At 39.9% G+C, this 21,032-nt stretch overlaps 1 protein-coding gene across 2 annotated transcripts in view; it reads left to right on the top strand.

The window, feature by feature from the left end:
- LOC119559777 (neuroligin-3) overlaps positions 1-21,032 on the top strand; it is an 81,643-nt gene that overhangs the window by 35,752 nt on the left and 24,859 nt on the right. For both annotated transcript variants that reach the window (XM_037872856.1, XM_037872855.1), the window contains exons 2-4: positions 4,200-4,544; positions 6,629-7,537; positions 14,647-14,810. In XM_037872856.1, the coding sequence (XP_037728784.1) occupies positions 6,894-7,537; positions 14,647-14,810 (808 nt within the window). In that variant the 5' untranslated portion in view covers positions 4,200-4,544; positions 6,629-6,893. The remainder of the gene's footprint in view (positions 1-4,199; positions 4,545-6,628; positions 7,538-14,646; positions 14,811-21,032) is intronic.

The raw sequence follows: 21,032 nt of genomic DNA, 5'->3' as shown, positions 1-21,032 counted from the left end.
TGTTGCTACGTAATGGCGTAATGTTGCTTTAATATCATTATTTCGTCATTTGCTGTTGGTGACCCCCCAAGGCAAAATTATTTCATGCGACGCCGAATAACGAATTCAATTTGCGAATTCCTGGCAAGGCCAAAAAACACAGGAATGATTGGAGAGAGAGAAGGGACGAAGTCCCTTGGTATCGTATTATTTGCCAATATTAAACGATAATTTATTTCTAACTGCGTCGAAAATTTGCTTTCGAAATTTGTAAGCCGCGAGCGCTGAATTTATGCCATGTATGGGTGGAGAATTGTAAAATCAGAGGGAAATTAATTTTCCATGCATTTGCCGGCCCATTTGTGCGAACAATTTATTGCTTTAGCTAATGTTTGGCCCAAGGATAAATTGGCGTGTATCTCATTCGAAGGATTCCAAGCGCCGAAACACTTTGAATAATTTAAACAATTTGTGATTGACTTTTCCCTCGCATTAAATTCAGAACAGAAAGTCCCTCGAATTTCAATAAAACTATTCATTTTAACAAATGAAATATTCATACCAGTCAAGTACCTTTAAGTTAAAATTGGATATGAAAAATTTACGAGTACACCATTTGCATACGCATAAGTACAATTTTCCATTTGCAGTTAATGCAAACTTTCATTCTGCATATTTAATTTTTATAACCACTTATGCTAATATTAAGTACACTTTTAAGCTGCTTTAAGCCCCAAGCCAGGAACTATTTTCCCCATTATGTTTTTATTTTAAAAATGCAGATGGATTATAATTCCCGCCAAGTATTTTTTATCCCCAGCAAGCGGGTTGCTTTTTATTTTCTTCCCGTTGACTTGCGCTCTGCCTGATGAAAGTCAGTTTAATTTCTGCCTTCGTTGTTGTGCAAAGCCATTGTTTCAGCCATTTTTGCTGGCAGCGGGCGTGGCAAAGTCAAAGAGGCGAAAAGTTGTGTAGTCGTATACATAAATAAAGCACGGGGGCGAGCAAAAAATTATAAGCCTTTGTTTGTCGGATAGTCAGCATAATGAAACCCTAAAACGCCGCAAAAAGGAGGCAGCCCATTAGGGCAATGAAGAGACGCAGATAAAAAGTCGGAGGGTTCTTCCGAATATTATTATCAGGAGACGAACTCTGACATGCAAAATGCATTTGGCTAAACTAAAACGTAGTTAAAAAGTCGCATTATTTCCCATCACTTGGAAAGTTCTCCATCCCACTTAATACTTGGCTTTTTTCGCTTCTCTTTGGTTTTAACTCTTTTGCAGATTGCATTTTTCGCTCATATTTTCTTGGAGCGAATTCTCACATTTTTGCATAAATTTGCATGAGAAATTACAGTTTGAGTTGGTCCGAGTATCTGTCTCCTCTTCGGACTCTTTTTGTTCCTATCAGACGAAGTTTTATGCAAAAACAATAGTTTTCCCAGGAGTCATGTGCTGAAAACTGTTAGTTTAGTCTTTGTGGTCCCGGGTATTTACTAAAAAATTATAAAAAATTTCAGTGAGGGGTGATGCAGAGATAGATCTCTATAGGGGCTGTTTTTAAAGCCATTTCCATTTTCCACTATCGCCTCTCCGATTTTCCTGCCGTTACATGGGTATTTTCATACCCACTTAAGCAGGGGAAGGCAAGACAGTCATTTCAATAAACTCAAATAACAATGCCAAGGCAAGTAAGTCAGAAACATTTTCATTTCCATTTCCAGTCAGACAACTGCTAAACAATTTTCCTTCCTACTCCTGCCATTTTCCCCGCTGTCCTGGCATTCCTTTGCCGCTGCTTTGAGTTTGCCTTTGGACTTGTATTTCTTTTTATATTTGTGAAGATTCTTCGTTTCGTTTGCCTTCCAGAACTCGGTTAAGCACCAAAACTGATTAAATTTCCGGAAATACATGTCTGCGTGTACCAATCGATATGTGTACTATAAAGAAGCAATTCTTTCCACATACAGCCACATAAATGAGAGTATTGAATATAAAGCATACGCTTCGTTGGCGTCTTTCAACGATTTGAACTTACGATTAGTTTGTCGCACAGAAAGAAATAATAACAGCTTTTCTTCTCATGTTATTTAAGTAGTTCACATACAAATTAATTATAGTATCGTATCGTATCATTTGATTATAAGTTACTGCCTAAAATCTTTAAAGCTTTTAACTAATTCTGTGAATATGTGCATCTATATCTATAGGTATAGATATTTTTAGAGATACATCTATGTTGACCATCAAATTAATTATACTTTTTCTTTGTGTATCTCTTTTTATGAGGCTTGTGTATGTGCTTCGAGTCCCCCCGAGAAGACAGATTATGGCTGAAAAAATCGGAGCAAACAAATATCCATTACACCTAAGGATTGACTCAACTTTGAACTTTATTGCTCATTCTACGACCTGCCTGCTTCGGCCGCCTTTCTAATTGCTTGGCCCACAATTCTTAATTTAGTTGTGCTACTTAAGCAGTTTAATGCCTCGGCGGCAACGACTGCTCCTCGTCCAAAATGCCTTTCATCCACCCTCGCCGCCGCCCCAGAAGTCAAATTAATGACCCTTGGACCGAGTAGAATGACTGAGGCTGAGGCTGCGGATGCGGATGCGGATGCTCCGTCTAGCTGGCGCTGAATTTATGGCGCAAAGAGCAGAGAAAAAGTTGCGGCAAGGCGGAAATTGCGGCCAGTTGCAAAGTCAAGAGACTACTTTCAGCTTTTTCCGAAGATATAATTCCCCGACCGTCCATGATAAAACGTTCTCCATGGCAATTCCCTGGGCCGCTTATCGCGTTTTGATTTTTAATTAAAGCAAAAGTATTTCACAAACTGGAATTTCGTTTCGTTTATTTGCAATTAAATTAGGCAAACAACATGAAAACACTCTCGAATCCAATTATCTCTTCGAAGGCCGAGATACAAATTACAAATGTGAATAAAGTCATTTCGAAGACTGGTGCACATATACAAGTTGTATACAAATTTGAACTTTTGACAACTTTTTGTTTTCAGTCCAAAAGTTCGCAAGAATTTTTGGGGGAGAAACGGCAAAGTTGGAGATGTTTTTCCTGTCATGTAATAAGGCGGCATTATTGTGTACATAGAATCTTTGAGTGCGTTTGAGCAGGATCTTGGGCTTTCAAGTGTTCTTAAAAAAGCCGGAAAGTAAGTAAAGGCCTGTAAAGTTAAAGCCGGACGTCGGCTGTTGGCTGAGGAATAAATGGATATTTGTCACACTGTTTAACTTGAGTATTCCACCGCAGCGTGGCTCTTAACTCATTCACATTCACAATAGCAAAATAAAACAAAGCGTCTGTGCAACAGTGCGTATGATTTACAGTGTTTACTAGAGAGTGGGCGGAAGTGAAGTTAAGTAAAGTAAAGTCACTACTGCTGCGGACAACTCGATGACGTTGTTTGTTGAGCAAACTAAGGAACTCGCACTCTGGAATCCCTTCTGGTCTGCCCTCTGTTTGCTTATGTGACTCGGCGTCTTTGCCTGGGGGAAATTATATGCGGGAAATGTAGTCGAAATTCGCATAATAAATGAAAGCACCAACCAGCCAACGAACGCCGTGCTTTGATGGAATGTGGGAATAACTCAATTTCCAGGAATACAATTAATTCAACTAGTGAGCCGAGGATTATGGGCGAGGCGGCAGCCGAGTCTAATTACTTTGCTAATGATCTGCATAATAATTTACTTACACTTGAGGGCGTCATATAATTAAAATTTTCCACCAGCTCCAAGTCACTGATTTAATTAATACCCTGCAGAAGGGTCGCTCTTTTCGTGGTGATAGTCTTAGGTTCCACTTTTGTGCGATTACTTCATTAATATCCAATTTATAAATACTTAATAACATTTAAGAAGCATATGTTTTTAAAGGAGAGTCGGCCCTTCTGACTGTTTGTTTCTGTCTGTTTTTGTTACTTCAATAAATATTCTCTTTACTCAAAGTTAAACGAAAGAGTCTTCAAATATTTACTTCTTAACTGTTGATACATGTTAAATATATTTATAAATGTCCCAATGAACTGAACAACTTTTCAAGTTATTAATATCTTTGGATTCCACCATCTTAGACAAACTGTTTGCCATCTGAATACGCAAATGGCGCGTGTCGGGTTAATTACTAAGCATAGTTTAAGTGCCACATGCGATGGAGTGGAAGGTCTAATAAAGTGTGCCCTCTCTTTGATCCGATTGCAGCCTCATCCGCCATGGAAGGACCTCCTTCAGAGCCCCTGAAGCCGTCGGCCAGCGCCTCCTCATCCTCCTCCTCGGAATCCTGCTCATCGCTGAGTACGTGAACGTCTCCGCGGAGAATGTCCGCTTGCATGACAATTGTAGCGTGCCGGCATTCAGAAAACGCAGCAGCAGACGACGCGGCTGAGCGAGCAGTACGTGAAGTGATTCCCAACGAGGAGCGCCAGTAGGACCAAAGGACGCGGAGCAAGGACATCCCACATCCAACATCCAACGCACATGCACGACAGAAGGGCTTAGCACCTGCACTCGAGCCGCAGACAGCAGAGAAGCCAACGCACGGAATAAGTAAGTGCTAGCTGGATAAAAATACCTTCCTTCCACCAAAAAAAAAGAAAGAGTCTTTCAGGGGGCAGAGCAGCTGGGATCATCGGTAAGACTGTTCTTCGGCTTACAAGACCGTCGAGCACCTTACTCGAGGCAAAAGTTCAGGATTACTCCTCTTACAACAACCAATATCGGAGTTCAGTTCAATTTTTTTTGTGGGAATTGGTCTAAAATGTAGTTAAATCCCAAACACTCGTAAAATGCTAGTTTTCATTTAATAAACCGTATCGTATTAAACAAATTTAAAGATATCGATTTCAAATTAAATATTTTTAGCATTACTTTGCGGATTTAATTAATTTAAAATATGGATATACATATTGAATTTAACAGTATATGTAGGATTGGGGAATTTAGTATTAGTGTATCACCCTTGCAGCGTAAGAGTAACAGCGACATCAACGGTTTAGGCCCTGTACCTTATTTTAAATTTGAATTGCTCTCCTACAGTCCGTTTATTATTTTGTTATCCAATACTATTAATCGAGTACATTAAAGAATATCGAGTATATTAAAGAATATCGAGTCTTTCTGAGAAATCATAAAAGTATAAAAAAGCGACGCTACCGAGCAAGAGTGCAGCAAGTCGTAAAGTGAAGAAGTCGTCCAGTGCGTGGTTCCGCGAAGAAGTCGGTTTTAAAGACATACATATACATTATATCAAGAAACAATTCGTTCATTAAGTTAAGAAACATTCTGTAACTATTCCCACAATAAACTAAATTTGTATTATCCCACAGTATATTTAACTTAAAGAATTTAAGCTTTATTTTTGAAGTTCTTGCTTTTAAGAACATTAATTGATTAAAGAAAATATGACTGGCAACTTATCTTATAGTTTCTACCCTAATTCAAACATTTTCAAATTAATATACTCAGTGATAAATATTAATTTTTTTTGTAATAGGTACCAAGCTTATTTGTTTTTCTTTTCCATTTCTTAATTAAACAATAAATTCGTTTATGTTTCGAACTGAGCATAAAGTTTTTTACTTTTTTAAGTGTCTTATAAAATCAGTGCCATTATCTTTTTTAAAGAAATCCTTTTAAGATTTATGTATACATTTTTTAGCCTTTAAAATATGTAATCAGCCTTTCCAAGTTAAATGGTTTAGCCGTAACGAGCAATGATGTTGAAATGACTCCCAAAAAATTTTGTAACATACCACTAGATTTTCTTTTACAAAAATGGTAAGGTACCCGAAACAGATCCTTTAATAAGCCTTTCGTCAAAATCTGCTTATCGGGTTGCCCACATCCTTCGTTTGGCTCCTTCAAATTGTTGATCCAATGACCCAATGTCACCAGCCAGGCAATGAAAAGGCTTCGGCTTTGTCCCCTGCACCTTAACCCTCCATCGCCCCACAACCCAGTCATCCCACGTAGGCATTCTCCTCGTGTTGTCGGGAGTCTCAGCTCTGCCTGCCTGCCTGCTAGACTGACATGTCTGGCATATGCAAAATGCCAACTGTCCTACCCAACCAACCCATCCCCATCCCCAAAAACCCCTTTTCTGTTTCCTTTATTGTTGTTGGCGGCTACAACAAGGGCAAGGACACTACACCAAGTGCAAACAAGGTGATGCTTCAGCTGGCAAACATACCGAAAAACAAGATGGGGAAAGAGGTAGAGTGGACGGGTGGATTTTTTACCCATTTTATGCCCCTTTCTTTTTTGGGAAATGCCTCTAGACAGACTACAAAAACGACAGTGAGGACCGAATGAAACGCTTCAAGGCACACACTCGGCGGAATTGCCTTGAAGAGAGCAGAAGAGCCCAAATGAAGAATGCAGAAAGGGCTTTATAGAATTTAGACCTAAGTTTAATCAGATAAAGTTCTAGCGATTTATGGTAAACTATAAAGAGAAGCGCGATAAATGGGGTTTCATATGTCATTTTAAAGCAAAAGTTTACTTATATTTCAACATAGTTTAAGCATTTGAATGGTTTTTACCAACAGTCACGTTACATCACTTTTTACGCATTATTAAAATTAAATAAAAACACATTAATTACATTTAATTGAACTCGTTTTTCCTTCCAGTTCACGTAAACTGCCATATTTTTTTGAACCAAAAAACAGCCAAAAAACGTACCGCTGTTGTAAAGTACAATTAAGAGAGGACACAAAAAGTGTGTGTCCTTGCCGAGTCAGGCAAAGCGAAAAGCAGGCCACGCCACAAACAGCTATCTTGTGGTCAATTATACAAGGGCAGAGGGCGGAAAAAGTATAAAACAGCAGTCGAACATCAAGTTATCGGAAAAACAAGGACAACATTGCGACGTGGCCATTTTGACCAATAATTATAATGGTTATGTTGCTGCACTCGAAGCGACAACTCCCGCCATCAGCAGCAACGAGAACGCGGCGGAAAGTGCCGCCCCCGACGAGGAGGAGGGCGTGGTCGTCCCTGCTGATCCTAATGCTCCTGGATGTATACACACCCGGATGTTCCGCGGCTGGCATTAGCTACAGCAGCAACAGCGGCAACCTCAGCACCTCGCAGAAGAGCTCCTCGTCGACGAACTCTGGCGGTCTGGTACTGATCGGTTCCAGCAGCGCCACCTCCAGTTCCGTGCCCTCGTTATCCCTCACCTCGTCCTCGTCGGTGGGCTCATCCTCCTCCTCCGCCAGCAGCGCATCCTCCTCCGCATCCACCGCCAGCAACAGCGGATCCAGCGGCAACCGCAGCGGAAGACCCACCAGCAGTAGCAGCAACTCCAACCCGAACTCCAACCCCAGCCATGATCAATTACCCGCTCAGCTATCGTCGCGGATTATCCACACACGCAATGGCGCCATATCGGGCGTAATTGTCCAATTAGACGGCAGGCACTTGGATCCGGTCGAGGCGTACCGGGGAATCCCCTACGCCTCGCCGCCGGTCGGCAATTTACGGTTCATGCCGCCCGTCTCGGCGGCCATGTGGTCAGGTGTCAAAAAGGCGGACAGGTGAGTCGGCTCTGCATATTTTTCAGGGCGGGGTATTAGGCGCCATAAAACCGGGATTAACCTTAATTGCTTCCTTTCGCTTCAAAAACTAATTTTGTAATATGTTTTACCAAGGTTGGTTATGGGAAGTCAATTTTGAAAAACTAATTTCATTTTTCACGATGTTTTATAAGGAACATTTTTTATTAAGATACACGATTTAAGGTTGCGTGCTTAAAGAATTAGGTACAAGCTCAATTTGTCATAATAATATGACTCACTAAGTAATAATAGGACTATTTTGTTTACATATAATTCCAGTTTTAAGATTGTGTTCTTATATAAATTTCCGTGATTTTAATACATTTTACGACATTTACGTATATTAACGTCAACTGATAGCCGTTTTGTCCAGAATTTCAGGCAGCTTAGCTAATATATTGGTGTTGAAAGAACTTAGAATGTAAATATTTTACAAACATTTCGACAACTAAAAAAGTAAGTTGCTTGCAGGCTTCATTAATTTTTCCCAGAATATAATATTCTTATAGAAAATTAAAAAATTTCTAAAGTTTTGGAATACTAAATCATAACCCGTTAATTTTTGGAAATCCAGTGAACTTGTCCATCTAATCCCACCAGGACACGCCACGAACCCTCGTCCAAGTAATTTAATAAGTTCCCTAAGAAGTCCCAGGGTTTCCACCTTTCGACAGAACGCTTTGTCCATCGAAAAGCATTAAATCATTTCGCAAAAGGGTTGATTTTGATTTGCCTTTCGAGTGCATAAAATGATCAAAATGCCATAAGTCAAGAGCCCAAGCACCGAGTCTCTCGAGAGTGGCCAACAATTGTCACCTCAATTAACCGACTCATTATTGAGTCAAGTGCGCAGGCGGCGGTCCGAAAATGTCGAGGGCCGAGTTACTGAGTAACTGAAAATAATGAAAGTAATGGAAAATGCTACAGCCCTTTCGCGGCCTGCGACAACAATGGGCATAATGATAATGGCTTCTGGAAATACCGAATGAAAAAATGGGGAAAACACAAGTCAAAGGTCAGCTTAGTCGGCGGGCTTCCGCTCGGAATATCTCGCAAATTAAATATTTACGCTGTCGCCGGCAGCAAGCTGCGCTGCGGGACAGGCAGCAGCTACACAGCAGCATCTAATTTACAAATGCTCCCAAGTGGCAAATCATTATTCACAAAGATGCCCAGAGATATTCCAGGTTCCCTTGTTTACCATTGTTATAAAAAAGGGACGCGAAATGGGGCCGCAACGCGCAAAAGTTTTCCCCTTTTTCGAGACCCAGAACCAGAACCAGACCCATAATGCCGATGGAAAGGGCCGCGAAATCAGTGCCGCGCACAGCGGAGTCTGGCGAATAAAATATAATTTTTCAAGTTTAACAAAGAACACCACCTGCGGCCTCGCGGCAGACTGATGATTCTCGCATTCTCGCATTTCCCCGCCAATTTTTGGGTAATTCCAGTCCCGGACGGACGGATTCCGTCTTCTGCCGCATCATCTTCACTTTTCCGGAGAAGTGGGCGGCTTTATTTGTCAGGCCGTCCTGTTGACAGCGGGGTCAGTCGCAAAGGAGCCTATAAAACGGCTTGAGTAATGGTCGGACGATTTTTCAGCACGTCAGCGTAATAAAGTTGTCCATGGACAGTTGGCACAATAGGTCATTAGCCTGATTTTGGCCGGGAAATGGATACCTCTCAGGTTGTGGGGAGCTAAAATGTTTAGATTGTTTTGTGGTTTTGGCTTTGGTTTCGTTGGTATTCCTTTGGTTTAGCTGCCTTTCAAAACTGACAAGCAAAATATAGTATAGTATATAAGTTCTATACATAGTAGAGATACCTGATTGGTTACTAACAATTATATTAGGCTTATATATTGTATACATTTTATGAATACATTTTTTATCATTTCATTTCACATAAAATCCGACGTTATATATAACATATATGGTTAGGCCACAAATCGAGTTATTTGCATCTATTTTACCTGTGCTCAGTCCCCTTCCCCTATTCAAATTCCACCCTTTGAACTAAAGTTTACCCTCAATTTCCACTACAACAAAAAACGAACTTTGCGGGGGCCGCATACTTTTCCACCACAAGTTACCCCCCACTTTCATCGGCCACATTGCAAAAATAATTTCTGACGACCACAAAAAATGGAGGCAACGCAGGAAAAATAAGAGGAAATTATGTCCACACATATTCCTAGCCCGCCAAAGGCAGCAGCTGTTCATGGCTTTGACAAGCCACGCGTGTCACCACCAAGTCCCCAACAAACCACTCCCACTTTTCCAGCCTCATCCACGCATTTCCCCAACCGACGTCTTTAATAAAAATGAAATAAATTCCGCCAGCCACTTTGCACTTTGGTGCTGTTGTTCCAACGGCTGCACATTGGTCCTGGTCGTTGCCTGCGGCGTAAGGATTATGAAAAACAAGCGGATTAGTGGCCAACCTCTCCTGACCAGGTTCCTGGTACCAGGGTGTCAGGGGTCCAGGGTCCGGGGTGCCCGGTTCAGGCTCATAAACGAAGTGTAAAAATCGCAATAAACTGACGAGTTTTATGCATGACGCCAAAGTTTTTAATAAAGACGAAAGTAAAAGCTCGACGCGAAAACGCTAAGTGGGGAAACTCAAGTTAACGATTTTCCTAATAAAAAGCGCATTAATGAATGGTGGGCAGGGAGGTTGGGTGGCTGGGTGGTAAGGTAGCAAAAGGACCTTCAGAATGTGCGTGCAGCAGTTTGAGAGGCATCTCTTTCGCCCCGACAAACAGAAGCTGCCTCCGTCATTAAAAACGTTAATTCCAATTTGAGGCTCAAGAGCAAGTGGTAACCGCAAGGCGGCGGAGGGTTAAAACAGGACGAGGATGGGTGACATCTCGAGGACATCAGCCGCATAAATTGCCGACTGACTCGGCGGCGGCGGCGCTACAAACTGTTGCCCGTTTTAAATGAAATTGCGAAAATTCATTTTAAATTGGATTTTATTTAATTTGACTGCGGCAAGAAAGCTTTACGCCCGAAGGAGATTTTCCGAGGAAGGTGTGAGTCCCGTCCCCGTGTCTGTGTCGCCTGCCAATCTAATTTGTGTGAACGGTCGGAGGAACGGGAAAATCAGGATGAGGACGACAACCTTCTGGCCCGTTGGCCACAGGTAAAATTAATCTATTTTACTTGACGTGGCCGCAATGTCGCGTATAATTTTATGCGATCTGGTGCCCTCCGTTCGTCACCCAGCGTTCCCCATTGAAGTCTGCACAGGGAAAAAAGAAATATAGGTCTATAGCACATCGTCTTAAAATGGGATATTTGTCATCAGTTTTAAAAATATTATGTTTTTTTTTAAATATCAATATACTATATTCATACAAAAAATGTTGAAATACAAATATCTTTTACCTTAAATCAAGTAAATTGAATTTTGTCTTATATTTTTTATTGCAGAAAATATATATTATGTTTTTATTACTTTCTAAATATTGGGTAATCTTTTGTCCCTGTGTATATGCGTGTATTTTTCTGCTTGGCCAAGATTATGCTTTTGTTTGATGTATTTAAGCCGAAAGCGCCAGCGGATCTCTGGCCGGGCTGCTGTCCTGGCTACCATTTATTTACCACAAAGCGTTCGTACCCCTCCTCAGGGAAAAGCCCCATGGAGCCACAGAACCCTGACCCTCGGAGCTTTGTCTGCTCTTGAGTCTTCCCTCCCCTGCATGCAGATTAGCCGGCCTTCCACTCAAATGTACACAAAACTCGGGCATTTTGGGCCAGCTTTGCTTTATGTTTTGTTTGTGAATTCCAAATTGCATATATTCCGGGGGAGGAGAAGGCCGAGGAGCCATGGCTATAACCTTGTTTACTTTTGACCGCGTGCTCTGGCTGCCGAGCAGTTTCCCACTGGTCAGGGTCACCGTCTTCAAATTGTTTGCTCGAATTTCGCAGATATCTGTTTGTGGCAAATAATCTGCGTTGAAAGCTGGCAATGTTTGAGAGATGCAATCCGATATTAGTTATTAGTCGGAACGCAAATATGTTGAGAATGTTCAGGCAGAGAAATGCACAGGTCCTGAGCTCAAGGCCATACCTAAATTTAGAAGGAAATGCTTTAGGGAATGTTTAGACTGAGCAAAATATTTAGGCTATGCCTTTTTAAAGACCATGTATACGGATGTATATGAAAATTTAAACCACAAACATTTTAACTGTCTGAACTCAGCTTTAGGCTATGTTGTGATCATACATCCCTAAACTATGGGTAAGGAACGCTAGTTATATGTAGTTTAACAAACATAAGCTTTTTAAATTATCAGATTTTTTAGGCTTTATGACACTTTCTTGGTAGAACATACTTTAAAGAGTCATGGCAAACTAAATGTGACTTAATATAATATACATAACATATATATACTTTTTTAAATAAATCCAGAAAGTTTGTCAAAAATCAAGCAAGTGTCATAAGGTCTTTGAGACTTATCAGTACCAATAGTGACTTCCTGAATAGAAAAATATTAGAAAATTGTTATTGGAATGCCAAATGCAATTCATAAAAAGATAACACAGAAATATGAAGCATTATTGAGTATGGTGTATCTGGTTGTCTAATCAACAGACTTTTGTTTTCTATTCTTTTTTTTAACTTTTCGTTACTTGGGATAGCAATCCAATAGTATTTTCCTATCTTTATCACGTACCCACTCAGTAAAACGCAATAGTAAAGCATACGATGGCTCTAAAGTAAATAGCCCCACCGGGAAACATGAATATTTCCCTCATCCAGCTGTCTGTAAAATCTACAAGTAATTATCAAGTTTTTAATGCCCTGCCATTTGCAAACGCTGCATCGATGGCGAGAAGAACTCACCCTGACCTTAATTGCGGCACCCGCTTTATTAGCTGAACCCAGCCACTCCCTTGGAGCTGTGAACCTGCACCACCTGACCCACCTCCATTGCCACATGTACTGCGTGGCCCCCTTTCTTATCTGCGAAAGTTCAGCGGTTGCGAAGTGGCATAAACAAGATCGCTTGCCACTTGAGAAGTGTGCGCCATTCGTTTGCCATGGGGGCAACATTAAAAAGGCAAAATGTGGCTTTTATGACCTCGAACGGGGGGATGGGGCGGGTGCCTCGTTACCTGCCCGGACCACTACAACTACGCCAGTTGCCGTTAAAACTTTTCACTTTCATTATTTTTAATATTTTCTGCTCATCCAAGCTGCTCCAACCACGGCTCCTGTTCATGTGGCTGCAGGGCTCCGAGGTTGACACCATGTCCGCTACATTAAAAAACGGCAAAGGGAGAATGGAGCCCGAAAATGAAACTTTTATTACCTGCCTTATTGTTTTGCCATAAAAGTAATGATTATTATGGCAATCGCATGGCCACCACAAGCGTCCATTAAACTGGCGACCCACCGAGGGTCAGTTCCAAGTAGATTTCCCATTTTCTGCGAGGCGTTTGGAATGCCATAAAACCCAAAAATTAAATACACTCGCCATGGTAAACAAAAAGCAGCGCGCCGCTGCGTTGGCGGTAATAACAAAAATAAAAGGGCAACAGCGAAATAAAGTTAAGGAAATTAAATAAAATAAATTCCCGTTTCGCAATGTCATTAATGTTAATGCATTTTGGGATGACAGAAGGAGGAAGCCTCATAATGGCCAGCCGGAATGGAGGGGAATGGGGCGGATTTTCTCCCTTAAATGCTCCTATTGATTTTCGCTTTATGACAATTTGATGGCCAACAGGAGTTGTGCCTGTTAATGAGTTAAGCCGACTACTTTAAGGGATCCCAGCACTCAACTGTAAATTAGGAGAATATCTGATGGCCCTTCTGTCTTGACAAGTGGAATTGGAGGCTTTTCCCAGCAAATCGCATTGGCCTTAATTCGTTAGTGGCCACAAATGCCCCTCGTTTGCTTGCCAATCCTTTCAGTCTGTACTTTTACAAATCTACCACTCCGTCATGAAATTTAAAGGCAATTTTACCTATGGAACGTGTCTTTCCCAGGAATCGTTAGAAAACTGGGATGAATGTGTGTCACCCGGCCACACATAGATCAGATTAAAAACAAATAATAACAATGCCAGCTCAAAGCAGTTGGCAGAACCAAAACCTCTGCACACTGAAAAAAGAAATGGGGCTTAGCAAGTCTACTACAATGGTTTGACATTTAAAATTCAGAACTTTTATTAAATAATGTTTTGGTACTTTTGGCAAAAAACTTCAGATGGGTTAGCATAAGATTATTCATACTCAGATTTTCTAGCTATTAAAAAATGTTAATATTCTTAAAGAAGCAAGTTTCTTGGGCATAGCAAATACATATTAAATTTATCAAAATTGCATAGCAAATTAATAACTCAAATAAATACTGATAAAACCAATTGTGAATTTCAAAGCCTTTCAAATTTGTTATCTTAGCCGGCGGAATTTTAAACATAAATGGGATGTTGCTGAACTCCGATTTTTTTTTAACTTTGGGGATACAATATCAATTTTTTTCCGTGTACACTGAGCCCCATCCGATTCATAAATGAGCGCAAGGCCAAAAGAGAGAAGGCTTCTGGCATTTGAATGGCCCGAATGTGGGAATAGAGGGAGAAAATCAGTAAATTGCACAAGTGCACACACAGAGGGAGATCTGCCAATGGGGAAAGTCGAACGATAAGAGCCAAATCGAAAACCAATTTACCAGGATCGAAAATAAGCCTCGGCCAGAAAGAGGAAAATGCTAAAAAAAAAAGGAAAGGGAGGGAAAGGGGCATCCTAAAAACCAGAAAACAAATTAAAACGCAAACTTTGCGTTCAAATCAAAAAGTTGTTATGGCCAAAAGACAATCACAAAGTTGACGTTGACTCGGGCTCTCCCCAAATCATTACGAACTCCTCCCGAAAGATTACACAATTTCAGCAAATTAATCTATTTATAACGACATTCTAGGCCGGGCATAAAAATAAGCCTATTTACCGAAAAACTTTTTTCGCTTATTTTTTGGCGGGGTGAGGAGACCTTTTCAAACAACAACAGGCAAAATGCCATGAGATAAAGTTCCTCCTTCGACGAGCCTGCACTGAAATCTTTTTCGATTTTACAGATTCAGCCCGGTCTGCCCGCAGAGATTGCCGGACATCCACAACGAGACGGCGGCCCTGGAACGAATGCCCAAGGGCAGGCTGGAGTATCTGAAGCGACTGCTGCCCTATCTGCAGAATCAATCAGAGGACTGCCTCTATCTAAATATTTATGTGCCCATACAAGGTGAGTGCGGGGAAAAGGGGCTTCGGCTAACACCAAATAAGTGTGCTATAATTTGTGCTTTATTTTTTATTTTTTGCACCCAGCTAAAACCAAGAAAAATGACATGACCATGCCGGGGGACTGAGTCTTGTTTATTTAGCACTTTGCAAGGCATTTGAATAAATTGGCAGTGGGTTGGTTTGGGGTAACTCGCTTCAATTTTTCTTCCCTCCGTTAATCCCTAAGGCCAGCGCCAGAAAAGGGTCAGCCTTGGTGAAGTTTTAAAATCTCTCTTTTTTATTTTTTCGCTTGGGTTTTCTTTTTTTTGGCGCCTTTGCTGCACGCAAATGGACAAATGCTTGGGCATTTTTCAAATTCCCAAAGAAAAAATACGCTAAGCTGAAAAGAAGGTTCAAGGCCCCGAATGCAAAGTGGCCAAATGTATGCCTAAAAGTATGTCTGGTTCTGTCTGGAGAAAATCCAAAACGATTTGCCACATTTGTCTGCAGCTGATTTGCTTTTTGACCTCTTCGAGGGTGAAGGTGGTTTTGGATCCATTAAAATACAATTTTGCTAAATTAAAAAAAAAGGTTTAGTTATGCTTGTAATATTAAAACCCTAAATTTATATTTGATTGAAAAGAAGTATAAATTATAGAAGACAAGTATGTGGAATGTTTTAAAGGTACAAAATGGGTGAATGTATGGGAGTTTCAACAAAAATTGCTATTTTATGGGCCTTATGCAGTGAATAAAGGAAAGTTGCCTTTCTGAATGAATTTATTGTACTTCTGGCTTAAAATATAAAGTTGTATACTTTAGAGAACTGTTAGCTTGGCTTAGTCAAATTAAATATATTCACTGAAAAATATCCCGGTGACTGGCAATATCTAAGGAATGTTTTAAATATATTATTCAGTACAAATTCAGATTCTCCTATTTATCGACCCATCTGGAGGTCTGTCCGTCAGTCTGCCAGTCAATTTCAGTTGGCCACTAGGAAATGCAACGGCAGCGAACGCAAGCGGATACGCCGCGGTTCGACAGGGTAGTAAATTACATTTTAATTAAAACCCGAAGGAGCATTGGCCGTGGGGAATCCGGACGTGTAACTGGGGCTTAATGGGAACCATCAGCGGCAGTCAGTTATCCCAGCTAACTGAGCCAACTCAGGCAACTCCTGCAACTCAGGCAACTCTGGCAACTCAAACAGCGCGGCACCTGTCAGCCCAGAAGTCGAAGAAGTGCACTGCGAATCGAAGTAAATTTGATTGTCTATCAGCGCGTTAAGAGCTAAATTTAATATACTGTTCGGCGGCAATGGAGTTTCAGCCGCAGAGCGACTGTCTTTCAGTCTGTCAGCCAGATCCTCAGCAAGACAGTCGTCCATCATTCGGGAGACAGTTGCCTTGATTTCGCCGCCGGCTTTCAATTAACTTACAGTTTGCCGGGGCGTACACTTAATGTATTTGCCGAGTTCCCCTCTTCCAACCGAATGACATTTAGATAAATTTCCATGGCTTTTTGACATTTGTAATTGCGATGTAATTCGAAAGGTTATTTATTTAGCATAATCAAATACAACAATATCCATGACTTGTCTAATAAAATTTCGTCTGATTAGCTGTTTGAGGAGATTTGTTAGATTCGAGTGATTTACATTTTTAACAAGCCCTATACCTTGAAATTTAATAACTAAGATACAAATATTATTTATATTTATGTTTCGGAAATGTTACTAAATTACCAAATAATGTGACTACTATTTAGTTTACTTGAAATTCCTTCCTGTCCCATATATAAACTCATATTTCTCAAAAATTGCCGTACCCTCTATTGAAATGTCATTTAACCCACATACCCTTGCATTAGAAGTGTCCAATTAGATGAATTTATGTTGTTATAACAACGGTACACTTTTTTGGGCTAGCTGATAAGGAAAATGTCGCCTTGTCTCAGCATGAAAAATGAACAAAAGTAAATACCTATAGAATAAACAATGATTCGCTCAAGTATGAAAGAATTTACATTTCACCTGCAATTTGTCTTCGACAGCAGATGGAAGAAAGGTCTCTGCGGATGAAGGCGTTCCAACTTCGCTGAGTTGCAAGAGTTTTCATTTTTCTCATTTATTTTCTTTGGGAAATTATGATAAATTGCTTGGGCCCGAAACTTGAGACGCGGTCCTAAATTGAATTGGAAATTGTGTACTTTCTTCGAGTGCAATGTTCATCCTCAAGGGCAGCTAATTGAACGAGCAATTTGTCGAGGGCCAGGCAAGTAAAAGGGAAAATTAAATGTCTGGTTTTGATAATTGGATAAGCAGTCCCCGAAACACGGGAAAACTTTTAGCACACGGCAAGGGCACCAAAGATAAGGACATATTTACAGGGGATAACAACCTTAACCGATCCGAGACCTTGAGCATTTCGTAATAAATCGTTTGAAACGAAGAAAGGAAAGGAAAGAAAGAATATGTAAATTTTTGACAGTTTAACTTAATGAGCTGAGGCCCACGTTTTTTGCCTGGGTTTCTCAACTGTCAGACGGGCACCTAGATGCATAAATCATTATTTATTTGTGTCGGCTCATGTCGAAGTCAGTTGCCAGATAGGCAAGAAAAGCGATCCGAGGCAGGTCTGAGTTTATAATCGTTTATAATCAGAGATGGGAAATAAAGGCTAGATTCGATGGGCCAATTTGGGATACCCAAGAAGTCCAATTTATAGGAAATACCTAAGACTACACAGAGCGAATCTGAATTGAAAATGATCTAGAAAATTGAAATCATTGTGCTTGAATCAAGTTGAATTGGCTGTATTTACATTGTATATGTCAACAACTAAACTATTTGTCCTGTCAGTAGTGTGTACTTATTAAAAAGTTGTTAAATAAACTCAATTAACTTTTTTCCTCTCATCATTTTGTTCTTATATAGAAAGCATTGATACCAAAATGTCTCTGTAAATGAATCAAAAAATTTAAAGTATGGAAACTTATATGCACCAAAAGGAATATAATTCAATAAAATCAAAACCATATTTTCAAATTTTTTTTAAAATCCGAACTTAAAAGTATGTATTAAAAGGCCATGTTCATGCTATAATTATGTATTGTTATTATGTAATAACTTTAATAAAAATACATTAATATCTCAGATGATTTTATGATTTAAGATACAATTATTAAAAGTTCAGAACACAATATTCCTATTTTTTCCATAACTGATTGTATTATCCCCGCTCAAATATTCAAATCCGATAAGGTGATTTTATTCCAAGGCTGGATGTCAAAGGAATGAAAGATTGTTTAGCGCTTTTGTTGCTAAGGCGAGCCCCACTTAATGTCCGAATATGTATGAATTTTCTGCGTAGAATGTGAAAAATATACTTTTATTATCCTTGCCACACACAGAAACTGACGCACACATAAGCGCATAAATCTCTTGTGCCTTTTTTGTAGTCTACTTTTTGAGCTCCGTTTACGGGATTCGGGAGCCGGAATTCGGGACTCTGGACTCGGACGGATATGCAGCTAGTTTAATCTACTTGGACATGACAATAAAATTTATATCATCTTAGCTTTGCTCTCTTTTTCGGTTGCTGCTTAGTGAAGTCCTTTCTCGCCTCTGTGGCTTTTATTTGCTCCTTGATATTGCCTGCGTCTTGCTCTTGGCCTCGCGCTTCATTTTGGCCACTTTCTCATCTCATCTCCTCTCATTTTATTTTATTTGCTGCCTTTTTATGGCATTATTGTTGTTGCCGTGTCCGTCGGCGTTTTCTTTTAAGTCCTGTGTTGTTCCCGCCGAGGAAAAGCGTAGAAGGAAAATGTATAAAAGTAAAAAAATAAACATACAAATGCCACATTAAGCATGATTTGCCGCTTTTCCAGGCAAAGTCCATTGGGCGTTTTATTCCCCGAAAACCCAGCCCCTTTGGGCCCTCATCTGGCTTTGCTCGTTCGTGTGTAGATTTCAAGTTTATCAGCTGTTTGAATGTTGGCCATATTTTGTGCTTAACCGACTTTTGTTTGCCCAATGAGAAATGGACCTATATCCCCCATACCCGGAGTGGTGAAAAATTAATGTCATAATTTCTAATCTTCAGCATTTCCATGTGATTAACCTCTCCAAGCCTCACTTAATGGCGCATTATGAGAGGGCTTTGTTGCCCATTGACCAATTGATATATGTATGCCAATGACTTTCTAGACCTTTTTTTGTTTGAAAGAAAGAAGCGTAGAAGCACGAAACCGATGCATCTATATTTTCCATAAATCCATGCCAGCATTGTGGTTGAATTCGTAATGAAATTTTTCCTTTGTGTCTTTGGTTTCGGCTGAATCCAATAATCCAATCGAGTTTGGCGAAAGGTTATTTGATTGCGTGAGCCAGAAAATAAACAAATATATTTCATGAGCATTGTATGCTGGCGAAGTGGTTCTTGAAATTGATATAGACCATCGAAAAGGGGTTTCTCTTGAAAAGTACCTCAAAGAGGTACAGACAAGGTAGTCGCACTGGTATTTACCTGAATAATATTAATTAAATGGCCAACTTTATACATTTATTCTTTCTTAATATAAGCATATTAAATGTCAACTTCTCCAGATATAGTACAAAAATACTTGCTTTATTTCCTGCAATCTTAAATCGTAGTATTATTTAAAGCAATCATAATTATTTGTCATAAATATTAATTTTAAACAAAAAAGTTATAATATTTTTTTCTTTAAAAATATTGTGCCTCAAATTTTAAACCACTCAACAACCTTTCACTTTAAAATGCTGAAAATCAAAAAAGGATTACCCTCGATGGAGCGGATTTTTGAGCACGTTTTAGTTAAGTTTAAAAATTCTGCCTTACGGGAATCAATATGCATACATATATTTCTAACAATAAGAAAATATAAACGAATAAATTAATGAAACATTTGAAACCTACTTTTTTCAGTGTAACAATTTCGGTTTGACTATAACCAATCCCCTTCTTATCCCCTATCTCAATCGAATCGGGGGATCCAAACCCATTGAAAATACATTATTAATGAGACCAGGGGCGTGGCAGGGGTGGGTAAATTGATGTGTGCCCCAATGCGTGCGGCATTCAACACGCAAACGGCGGCGCAAGTCAGTCATTGCGAAAGCGGAAGCGGAAATCGAAACGAGGGCCGCCTGGTGCGTGTTTCTGGTCACACACGGAAATGAAGTTCTTCTTAACTTTTTTCGTATGAGTGCCAATACGAGAGTTATGTATATGAACGGCCAAAAATAGAAGCAAGGCACCATACTTTCATACAGTACTATTAGTATTAACACACTGCCAAAGGAAAAGAATCTGCAAAACAGAATAAAAGGAAGGAAAAACAAGTAAACTTTTTACTTTGTCCTCTCCCCGCAAACTTTTCACAGCAGATATTGCAGCTGGGTGAGATTGTCATTTCTGTGGGGGCAAAACGAGTCAGACAAAGACCAGAATGAGGTTACTTTGCTCATTTTCTCATGCCAGACACAATTGCCAAACGCAACGAGGGAGCGTAGGAAACGGAAAATTTCGAAATTACATTTATTATTTCCCCAGCCCCTGCGTACCATTTAGTGTCAAGTTCGCAAAGTTTTTCATCAGCATTTGCATGTTTTAAAGCATTGACTTGATTTGTCAATGCGAAGCAAGCGGACTTGTGAAATTTTAATCTTTACTTTTCAAGGCGTACATTTTAAAGTTACTGATAAATTTTTTGGTGGAGACTGGGTGCTTATGTACTCAAGTCGCAGACAAAACAGCAGAAAACTGGAAACAAACTTTTGAAATTCTAATTAAACAGGCAATTTAGATGCATACTTAATAAGGTTCAAGAGAACTTACTGCTGAATTTATTAATTTTCAGGAATGTAAGTCCGGATTTGTTTGGCTCTTAAAAACTTAGCTTTTTGCCTGCGTTTTAATGTTGGTTCCTTACCTAATACGGGAAAAAGATCATTAAAATAAAAGATCACACAATGAATGTAAAATTCCACCAGCAAATAGAAAAATTAAGTAAATAGGATGCAGGGTCCTAGTCCAAATCAGTTTTTCAAATACTAATTTCTATACAACTCTTTCAAGTCCCAACATTTCAATCGCTTTCCAATTAGTAATAAGTAACAATCCCTGCATCCAGTCAGCCTGCAATCAGAGCTTGAACTATCCCCACAAATCGATTCCCATCAGGGGTTCCCAGTACATAAGTACATACATCAAATCGC

This window comes from Drosophila subpulchrella, unplaced genomic scaffold, assembly GCF_014743375.2.
Source record: "Drosophila subpulchrella strain 33 F10 #4 breed RU33 unplaced genomic scaffold, RU_Dsub_v1.1 Primary Assembly Seq354, whole genome shotgun sequence".
NCBI lineage: Eukaryota > Metazoa > Arthropoda > Insecta > Diptera > Drosophilidae > Drosophila > Drosophila subpulchrella.
The sequence above is the reverse complement of the archived record's forward strand: the minus strand, read 5'-3'. Positions and strand labels throughout refer to the sequence as shown.